General features: G+C 39.4%; 2 protein-coding genes across 2 annotated transcripts; both read left to right on the forward strand.

The window, feature by feature from the left end:
* Positions 1 to 22: 22 nt before the first annotated feature.
* On the forward strand, positions 23 to 2,132 carry tstd3 (thiosulfate sulfurtransferase like domain containing 3). The gene is made up of 4 exons (XM_020937511.2): positions 23 to 257; positions 367 to 537; positions 1,326 to 1,485; positions 1,613 to 2,132. Exons 1-4 carry the CDS (start codon positions 119 to 121, stop codon positions 1,674 to 1,676), a joined length of 534 nt encoding a protein of 177 aa, XP_020793170.1. The 5' UTR covers positions 23 to 118; the 3' UTR covers positions 1,677 to 2,132.
* Positions 2,133 to 3,892: 1,760 nt separating this feature from the next.
* On the forward strand, positions 3,893 to 8,335 carry zgc:172323 (uncharacterized protein LOC564165 homolog). The gene is made up of 11 exons (XM_055164128.1): positions 3,893 to 4,116; positions 4,329 to 4,488; positions 4,582 to 4,731; positions 5,092 to 5,211; positions 5,295 to 5,390; positions 5,483 to 5,617; positions 5,722 to 5,832; positions 5,917 to 6,027; positions 6,148 to 6,272; positions 6,346 to 6,466; positions 8,024 to 8,335. Exons 1-11 carry the CDS (start codon positions 3,893 to 3,895, stop codon positions 8,030 to 8,032), a joined length of 1,362 nt encoding a protein of 453 aa, XP_055020103.1. The 3' UTR covers positions 8,033 to 8,335.
* Positions 8,336 to 10,906: the final 2,571 nt, after the last annotated feature.

A 10,906-nucleotide genomic window follows, 5' to 3' on the forward strand; every position in this document is an offset into this window, starting at 1 on the left:
TTTGAGTTTTTGCGCATGCGCTTAAGGGTTAGTATTGCTGGTATGCCATCACCAGCCTGGACCGCTTAATACACCATATTATGATCGAATAACCAAGCGTACCTGTTTCTAGTTGCACATGGCTCACAGGATATGCTGGAGGGTTGCGTCCGTCAGCTCCCGTCTCTGGAGGAGGAGTCCAGTATTTCTTGATAATTGCTTTCCGAGAGGTCAAATCCGACTGCCCAGCTTTGTCAACAGTCAGGGTCGATTCCCGAGTGAGTCTACCATGTTGCTATAAAACTTCCAAAACACTTGTCTGATCATATGAAGCCCGCACCAACAGTTGTACTCTTATTTTCATACTCGCACTTGTTTGTCCTTTAGGTACAAGGTTGTTTGTTAATAGATTCAGTGCAACGCCACTGAGCGCAGATGTGAGCTACGAGGAGCTAAAGCAAATCGTGGATGGACGAAACAAAGCAGTCATTATAGATGTCAGGGAGCCATGGGAGCTCAGGGAATATGGAGCTATCCCAGGATCTATCAACGTGCCCCGTAAGCATGCACTCACTAACCATAACATTTATCGCTAAACCCCTCTAAGCCATAATATGCCCATAGCCTGCAGGCCTATGCTGGTAACTAAAATGTGACCTAAACAATGATATTGGCTCACTTGTACTTGTCCAGTTGTTTTTAACTGGCTTGACTTTCTCCTGCTGTGCATAGAAATATCCCTTTAATCTAATACACTTCCATATTTTATCTGCTTTGGTCCTGGTTTAGTCCTGATGTAGACTTTGTTTCCTCAAGGATTAGTTCCTATTTAGTGTGTTTTCACATTTAGCCACAGAATTAAATTCTGATCATTGATGTGTGGAAACCAATTGCAGGATACTTTGATATAAATCAAATTATCAGAGGACCGGGGGCCTCATGCGACCCTCAGACCAATTTTTATTTGCTCTCAAGCCATCTGCTGAAATGGTTAAGTAATTCTGTAACTATAACCTCAATAGCATCACAAAACATTGTGATACAGACCTGAAATTAGTGTTCCAAGCTTTATTAAAGGTATGGTAGCTCTGTCAAAACTTTGTCACATGCACCCATCTGAATGATCCACTGTTTTGACCACTGCTCTTTAGCCCTCTGCTTCAAATATATCACCCTTGGTGAAAAAAGTTTGGACACCCCTGATTTAAAAGGGAGTTGTTTGATTTGCTAATTATAAGGTAAGGGGCAAATTATTTACTAAAATAATTGTCCTGTTAAGTATTTGTTGCTCTGCCTAGAATTAAATGTATTCAGTTTACATTGTACATATTATCAATGTTTTGTAGTGGGTCAAATAAACACTGCTCTTCGGCTGGAGGCAGAGGAGTTCCTGGAGAAGTATGGAGGTAAAATGCCCCAACTAACTGACAGCATAGTGTTCACCTGTTTGGCTGGAGTCCGCAGCCTGATAGCTCTGGAGACTGCCAACTCAATGGGATACAAGAGGTGAGAAAGTGTGTATAAGTTGTTTGTGCATTTTTTTTATCACAGGGTTAGTAATATGATTATTGTTCATAGTTGCAATGCAGGAAGCATACAGTCATTGAGTACTTTTTGTTTTCCCAAATTCCAGTGTTCAACATTACCCGGGTGGATGGCAAGAGTGGATGACACTTGAACAGAAGAATGCTCCATAAATTACATTTGGATATTTCTTGCATGATTTGTACCAAAGATACAAATTTAATTTTGAGTTGATGATGTGATGGTTAAATGTCTTCACAACAAATTCATCTAAAATCAGTCTTAATGTGAATGTGCTAGATACACTAACTATGCAAAGCTAGAGCCACTGAGTGAGAGTCAGGCTGTACATGGTCATGTGAGGTGACACATTTACATGTGGATAGTGAAAACAGTGATTATTTGGACATCAGTAATTCACAGACGGTGCCTCTTTTTCTATAGTCCTAATGTATTGAGTGGATAACCTTTTCTGTCAATTTGTTATGGCTCTGGTAATCCCTTTTAAACTGTGACTGTGGACATACAATTCTCAAATAATTAGATTTCAACATTTGAAATGTTTTTGTATATAAATAATGGCTGAATACAGTCCATGAAGGGACGAAAATAAAATTTGTTTTCATGAACTGTTTGAGTCTTATTTTTTACATTGGTATTGTTAAAATGAGCTCAGATAATGAACAGTATAGATGTGCTGTGCCTAATATCTCCCAGTATGAATTTGCCACTGACTCTTTAAAATGTTTCTTGTTCCAAATACAATCACACAGTCATAAATTAGAGAAGGATGAAATCTGTTCTGTCCTGCCTGTTCTGTTGTGACCATGAACCTTGTTCCCTATGTACTTACTTTTTACAGCTTAAGATAGATACCTTAAAGGAACATTGAGTTTTCAATTTATATAGACAATTATTACGTTACTTCAGATTATGCTAATTTTGAAACTTTGAAATTTGTTAATATTAGACCACTGTCACCATTGATGACTCGGCCGATCACTCTAATAAAAGACTCACTTGAAGTTTGCAAGATATCATTATTTCAAAATATTTAATATATTTATTAAAAAAAAGAAAGAGATACTGAAGTGGCAGTAGAAGAACACATGTACTATTAATCACAAGATCCACTTCATCAATATAGTCATAATGCTAAGTGGTGCTTTTGTTGGCATTTGAAGTGAAGGCTTTTTAAATGCCACAAAGATGAGTGATGTTATTTCATTAGAGGATTAAAAGAGCTATGAAAGATGAGCCCAATTGTGCATGTGATTGAATAAAACTGTGCCACCACCTCTTTCCAAACATGCCAGGCTGCTGCAAAGTCTGAGGTCAATGGAAAGAATAGGCAACGGGTTAGGAAATCAACAACACTGGGAAGTGTCATGGACATTCACAAGAAAAAAAACAAAACACAGCTGCTCATTTTGATAGGATTAACAAAACAGTTGATTTATATCTAATACAGAGAATTTATACATTATTAACTTGATATTTTATAGATGTTGGAAGATGACTTGCATTTAACATATTTATGAAGATAAGTTTTCAGAAGTTGAATAATAAGATATTTATGAATTTAACACCTGAGATGCAGTGTCACCTTTTCGACATAACCCAACAATCACAGCTGAATGTGTATAACCCAGTTTTTATGTGCTTTGTCTCTTTAAACATAATGTATATTTTTAGCATTTTTATTTAAAGTTCCATAAATGTGTTCTTCAAATTAAGCATTGCTTTTATATAACAATGTAGTGTGATTTATTCTTAATTACAAACACATTGGACATATTTTTCCAAGTTGTTATTTTCATTTGGTGTCTTAGTTCTGTTTTGGGTTGCCAGTTCCAATATGAATCCAATTGGTTTAACCCTAACCTCTTCCTGACCTGACCTCACTACCTAAAGCTCAGCACCTACAGTGCAGTGCTATACAGCCTTTGCAACTCAGCGAATGATGCTCAGTTTTTTAAACCAGCAAGTATGTAGACTTAATATCTGCTTTAGCTAGTTACTCAGTGCTGCAGTGCCCCACAAAGTGCCCAACTTCACTGGAACAACCCTGTGATACCTTTACAGCACACATCATTTTCTATTTTGTTCATTTCTTGAACACAGTGTCAAGTGATGCTATATCTATCCCATTCCTTTATTCACAAACTGTTGACAGATGGGAGCAGCAGGTCAACTTTGGATTGGTGCAAGGGTTCGAGATTCCACAGCAGCTCCATGAACAGCGCCCTCCTGTATGTTGGGTGGGCATGGTTGTAAATGGGGTTATAAAACCAGTCACTGGGCTAAAAATCAAGCACTGCGAACAAGCTGCAGAAGCTGTTAAGTCTTTTGTTTTGGAAAGTACATCTATTCCTTGTGTGTAGCCAACATGAGCCGCAGCCCTGAGAGAATTTCATCCTACCGTCGACATTTTGAGGAGGGGGTAAGCTCGTCCTATCAGGTACGGGTATCCAGTCCTTCCCCTGTCCGGAGAGAGGGTCGTGCTGGCTCTGCTGTGGGATACTCTGGTAGAGCTGGAGCTGCAGTTGTCCGCATGGAATCAGCGGGACGGACCATGTCAGCTGCCCGCAGGTCTCGCATGATTGGAGCAGGGTAAGACTCTAAGAAGGGGATGAAATGCAGATAGATTTTTTCTTTTATGTGTTTGCACATGGTTCCTTTTAAAATAAACAAATTTAAAAAAAAAAAATCTGGGCCTTTATGAAAACACTGTATAAAAATAGACCGTTAGAATAAAGTATTGTTATGCCCCATAATATATGCAATAAAAAAAGTAATAGTTTTCTTACTTTTACCTTTTTCAGGGTGGGTGGTGGGGCCCTTGTCTGTGTGGGGCCAACTGGAGAGCCTCCTCTGGATCTGGATGCAGCTGCAATTGAAAACCAGGAGTTCAAAAGCACCCGCCACAGTGAAAGACAAGAGATGATTGTTTTGAATGATCGACTGGCTGTCTATATAGATAAAGTGAATAAGATAGTCTTAAACTTTGCTCATGACTGTTGACCTAATTTTTGCAATATCTCACACCTCAAACTGTTCTTACTGTTTCTTATGTAGGTGCGATCTCTGGAACAGCAAAATAAACTACTGGAAGCAGAGATAGAAGCCTATCAAAATCGTTTTGTGAAGCCATCTGGTCTGCGACAGCTGTATGAAGAACAACTGAGGGAGCTGAAAAAGATTGCTGACCAAATGAAAGCTCAGAGGGTAAAATGTGTTCAATCCTCTCATACAAAGATATTTTCGAGGCAAAACTTTAGTTTCAAGCTAAATTTTACCTCACTAAGTTTTACAAGAAATGTCTGGGCAGAAAACTTTATGTCAACTTGATGTTTTCAAGGTTGTTTACCTGCTAGACTGCTCTTATTTATGGCAGGCAAATACATAGATGTGCTAAAGTGTCACAGAGTACAAGGGGCTTTATGCACACTTGAGGGGACATGGTTAGTCACACACACACATTCTCACAGACACAGGAAAGATTATTTCAGCATTTTACAGACACCTTTATGCACTCACCTCCAAATCAATTATGATTCATTTTGCCTATGGCTTCTGGGTGTCTAGGACAATGCATTTGCAGCCAAGGATTCCACAGCTGCGCAACTGGCAGCAATGAAACTGAAATATGAGGAAGCTATTGAGTTAAGGAGAAAAGCTGAGGCTGAAATTGAAGCTTTCCGTCCAGTAAGTAGTTTACATAAAATATTACTGAGTATCTTTTCAAGTCAAAAAATTATGCCACAGTTACAACAGGTTTTATTTTGTAGGATGTTGATCAAGCCACCTCCTCTCGCATTGCATTGGAGAAGAGACTCGAGCAGTTGGAAGTGGAAATTGAGTTCCTGAAACGTGTTCATCAACAAGTGAATAATTATATTTAAGAACAAAACATCTATGTAAAAATGAAATTACAATTTATGCAATTACAATAGATTTTGTCATTTTGTCTTTACAGGAAATCGATGAGCTGATGAAGCAAATTTATGCTGCTCATGTGTCAGCTGCCAGTGCATTTTCTCTTCCTGATTTGGCCGGGGCCCTTAAACAAATCCAAAACCAATACGATGATATTGCCGCTAAAAATCTGCAGGTAAAAATCATGTTATTCTTTATAATGAGAAAAAGGACTATTTATAAAATAAAATGAAGAAAGTGTTACTGAAAACATTTTTGTGTGTTTTTTTTTTTATATAGGAGATGGATTCTTGGTATAAAAACAAGTTTGAGGATATCAATAAAAAAACATCCAGACATGTGGATCATGTTCGAAGTTACAGAGAGGGGATAGGGAATGCCAAAAAAGATGTGAGTATACAGTACCTAAACCTAAAATGATAGGGTTAATATTTATTTCTATGTACTGACCAGCAATAAAATAATTATTTAAAGATTCAAAATAAAGAACGTGACCTGGAAGCTCTCAAAACCAAGAATGAAGCTCTTGAAGCCAAAATACTTGAGATGCAAGAAAAGTATAGGAAGGAGTTAGAGGAACTGCAGGTATACATTAAATGCTTATCACAACTCTTGATTCGTAAATAAATAAATAAATAAATAAATGAATAATAATAATAATAATATATACAATTACAATACATTCAATTTATTGACAATGTTTAGGCCAGGATTGAGAGCTTGCAGATTGAGTTGAAAACCACCAAAGAGAAAATTGCCTTGCACCTGCGCGAGTACCAGGACCTCCTGAATATTAAAATGTCACTGGAGATTGAGATTACAACTTACAGGTAAAGAAAAGATTTCAAATATGCATGGAGATTGTCAGCTAATGCAGTAACAACTATATTTTGTCTTTTCCAGGAAACTGATTGAGGGAGAGGATCTGCGTCTGGCTGGGATGATGCAAACTTTGTCTCTTTCCAGCTGTAGCATGAGTGCCATTGGTTCTGGGATGAGCTTCGGCGAAGGAGGCATAGGCGGTGTAGGTGGAACTGGTGGAGGAGGAGTTGGAGTGGTTGGAGTTAGCAGTGGAGGCTATGGTGGTGGAGCAGGAGTAGATGGAGCACGAGTGGGTGTCACAGGTGCTGCTATGGGTGTGTCTGGTAGGGAAGGAGCTAGTGATGGGAGTGCTGTTGTGGGTGGAGTTAACGTAGGGGTTATGGGTGTAAGTAGCGCAATGTCAGGAGCTTCAGGTTTTGATGGTGCTGGTGTAACAGATGCTAGCACCATAGCGGGTGGAGTCAGTGCTCGGGAAAGGGGTGGCTTTGGTCCTGGAGATGTTGGCGCAGGTCTTGATGGTTTGGGACCAAGCCTAAAAAGGGCAGATACAGAAGGAGCACATATGAAAGCCAAGGCTGAAGGTAGTGGTATCGGTCTTGGTACAGGTCTTAGAATCTCTGAAATTGAGAGCAGTCTTGGAAGGCCTGGGTCTAATCTTGGACGAGGAATGGACACTGATGTAGGTGCTATTGGGGCTATCACTGGAGAGGGGATGGAAAGTAGTCTTGACAGAACTGTGGCGGGCTTGGAAAGTAGAGGAACTGGTACAACTGGTCCACACCCTGGGGTAGGCAGGGGTACCGCTGCCACTGGGGCAAGTTTTGAAGGTTTGGAAGCTGGAGCAGTGGACACCAGTCGAGGAATTGGTCTTGAAGGTAGAGGCATTGGTCCAGGGGGTGCATACTCTGGTGTGGTTGGTGCAGGTACTGATCTCACTAGTGCTGGAGCTAGTTCTGAAACCACTAATGCAGGTCTTTTAGGGGTGGGCACACCTGGTGGTACCAGTGCGGGAGGACATGGCACTAGCTCTGAGAGTGCAGTAATTGGCTCTGGAGTAAGGGCTACAGGTTTAGCTGGTTCTCAACCTGGTGGTTTTGGAGATTCAGGTTCAGTAGGTGGGGAAGGGTCCAGCTTGGATGCCAGTAAAGTTGAAGGAACAGGTGTCAGTGGTCCTTCAAGAGATGGCAAAGCTGGTTCAGGTTCAGGAAGGAGTGTAGAGGCAGCTGGACCGGGCATTGTTGGTGATGGGGGTATGGTCAGTGGACTGGGCTGTGGTGATATTGGATTTGGACCAAAAAGTTTAGCAGCGGCAGGAAAGGTGTGCAGTGGCTCTGGGGTGGGGATTGGATCTGATCAATTTGGCAGCAGCATTGAGCCCTATGCCGAGCAGGCTGTGGAGGTGACAGAGAGAAGGACAGTTCTTATTAGGTAAAGGGTACCATGGGCTTTTCTAATTCAAATTTTACAATGTCATCTTATTCATCCATCCATCCATCCATCCATGAAAACAGAAAATACAGAATATTAAAAAGTCATAGACCTGTCAGTTCAGTAGTTTCAGTAACCACAATACTGTTATTCTGTTGAAATGTTGAGTGAGTTCAGTTGAATAACATTCAAAATAGTGATTTGACTTTTTAAAATTTATTTGTTAACTATTTTTGCTACATGCCACATAAAATCCTAATAAACAGTATTTTGCATAGTACCACTTATTGTTATATCCAACTAACACCACTTTTCTCTGAATGCATTACAGAACAGTTAAACATGCCAATGAAGTTCTAGAGATGGACCATCAGGAACAGACCTACACCATCAGCGGTGCAGCCGACTCTGATAATGAATAAGAAGCAGCAGCCCCCCTGACCTCTGCTCGCCCTTAAACCTCCATGCCCCACCCAGCTCCCACACTCACCAAGGCCCATGTCTGGACACTGACCTCCCACCTTTGCCCTGGACAAGAGCACCATAAATGATTGTTTGCCACTTAATGCTGCCGTCACCACTGGCTTTTAACTTAATAGCTCTGCAAAGATCACACACTCTTAGCTTTTTGAATGTCTATAAGCACACCCCTTTGTCCTCTCATTGCCAATAAAGCTATCAGCATCTGACTATGCTTGATTTATTTGTATTTTTTTTCTATAATAAGTAATTCATAATTTCATCCAGAATCTAAGTTTAGTATGAAAATTAGACCATAGCACAAGAAAGCTTAAGATATAAAATATCTTGGTTGAATTTTTAAAAATAAATACAAAGAAATCAGAGATGAGTTGAATGAAGAGTCCAAAAGATTCTACCCTGACACTGTATTGAGGGCAAAAGCATTCACTATCACTCAGACTTTCTGCTACAATCAAGTGACAGCACGCATACACTTTCTGTCCTCAATCCATCCACATCTACACCTTCTCCTATCTCCTCTTAGTGGAAGTGATTGGATTGGGGTGCTGATGCCAGGCAAGCTCAATGTTCATTGTACAGTAGAAACTATAAAACACACACAAAAGCAATAGTCTTTAATGTTTATTTATTAAATTATTATTTTAATATAAAAGGTCTAACCTCAAAGGATATTTTACAGACATCTTAGGTTTGTTGTATGATTACATTTTTATTTTAATAATCTCTCAGTCTTACACTTGATGACCCTTAAAAATAACATAAGGAATAAAAAAAAAAAAAGTTTAAAAAATGAAGCAAATATTGTGATCAGTACATCAGTACTTCTACTCACAAGTAAAAGACAACAGAGAATATTGTTTTGAGTATAACTTCCTGAAAACTGCCCTTGAGGACATAAAAACGAGGTTATTGCTTTGAGTTAAGGTTAGATGATTAGACTATAAGAAATTTCATCTTGATTTCCTTGATTTCGTTTCATAATATCGTTCCACAAGCTCAGCCCTCCTAAGCCCAGTCTATTCTGCAATTAGCTTGAACCCAGAACTGTCAGTTCTGCAGTATAATGAGGACGGTGCAGACGGACATATCATTAGTTTGCATTTTGTAACAGCGAATTATTTACGTGCTTCTGAGCGCGCGCAGTTGTGTTCGTGTGCATGTACCTACTATGCATTTATTTTTGATTAGGTGAAGGGAGTTTGAAAGCATTGTCAAAAATAAAATGGGACCAGACTGATCATCAATATAATTAATAGGATTTACTTTTGCTCTAACTCTCCAAGACGCTCACGCCTATATATCGTATCTTCAAAAAGGATTCGGCAAATTAGGCCTATAATGTATTATTATTATTATTATTATTATTATTATTATTATTATTATTATTATTATTATTATTATTATTATTATTATTATCCAGCTATTGTTTGCTGCATCATCAGTTAAAATTCATAATTAGACCCAGATGTTGACCTTTTGTATTGCACTCATATCCTATAGCCTAATCTAACAATAATAATCATTTTTCCTCTCGTTTTTTTTTTTTTTTTTCTCTCCAAACAGATCATATAAGGAGCTGTCTTTCCTATTACGCACAGAAATCGCAAGTCAAGGTTACGTCCTGCTCTTTGCCATTGAGTTGTTTTTTTTTGCACTTTCCTTGTGAGAAAACAGACCTGAAGTCGATTGGGTCACTACCTCAGTGTCGCAGGCTACACGCTGCTCTTCTCTGAGGCGAGGGAAAAGGCGGAAGGGCAAAAGTTTCAACTCTCTTTGAAACTTGCAATTCTCTGACACTTTGTGCATATGCTTTGGGTGGCTAAATCCCAATTAGGGTCGGCTGACACGCTGCTCTATTCACACACAGTTCGGGCTGAATACATTTGCCTAGGAATGAACAGATTAAATAGATCTCCTGCTAAATGCGTTGGACAGCAGAGAAAATCGGCCTGAGTGATACTTTCTTTTTGAGGCTCTCCAGTGAGAAAAGGTATGAATTTATAAGGTACACCGAAACATATCAATTCTCACAACTTAACATGCCTTTATCCAAGTCTCCTCAGGCGAGACAATGTGTTAGGGAAATGCGGCGGGAGAGAACTTTACAGAGACTTTGAATACCGAAACGGTGCAGCCCACTTCAAGGCGTAAAAAGGCGAATGAACGCACGCATGAACAGCGCTGAATCAGGTGCCGTTTATTCGCCTCTTCTCTAATGCGATTTTGAATATTAGTCTGGGTTAAAATCCCAATCATGTCATCTGGTGGGAGTCCCATACAAGCATAATTACTATTCAAACGCGTCGCTAATGTCCCACCCGCATCAAGGCAGCTGGTCTGCCCTGGGCGCAGCTTGCAACTTTCCCCATCTTTCTCACAAAGTCACTTCAACAAGGGCAAAATGAAAAAAAAAAAAAAAAAAAAAAAAAAAAAAAAAAAAGCAAAGATAAACGATTAAAGTTTTCTTCAGCAGATCCGAACGGAATATTAATAAGTCTAAGACATTTAGAGTCTTTGTTTTACATTAAAAGGTGTGACCAGACAAATGTGAAAGGTGAAGAAATATACTCATTTTTGAGACGTGGGAATGTGTGAGAAATAGGCCACATCGCCGGCCTTTTGCTAAATGGGACAATGATTGCGTTGCAGTGAATGGAGGCAAACAACATTTATGGGTCGACATAAAAAATGTGTTTTCTTCTTTGCTCTTAGGGGTCCTCAATGGTGGGGT

The sequence above is a fragment of the Boleophthalmus pectinirostris genome, unplaced genomic scaffold (genome assembly GCF_026225935.1).
Source record: "Boleophthalmus pectinirostris isolate CB_2022bp ecotype Guang Dong unplaced genomic scaffold, ASM2622593v1 HiC_scaffold_6, whole genome shotgun sequence".
NCBI classification, from domain to species: domain Eukaryota; kingdom Metazoa; phylum Chordata; class Actinopteri; order Gobiiformes; family Gobiidae; genus Boleophthalmus; species Boleophthalmus pectinirostris.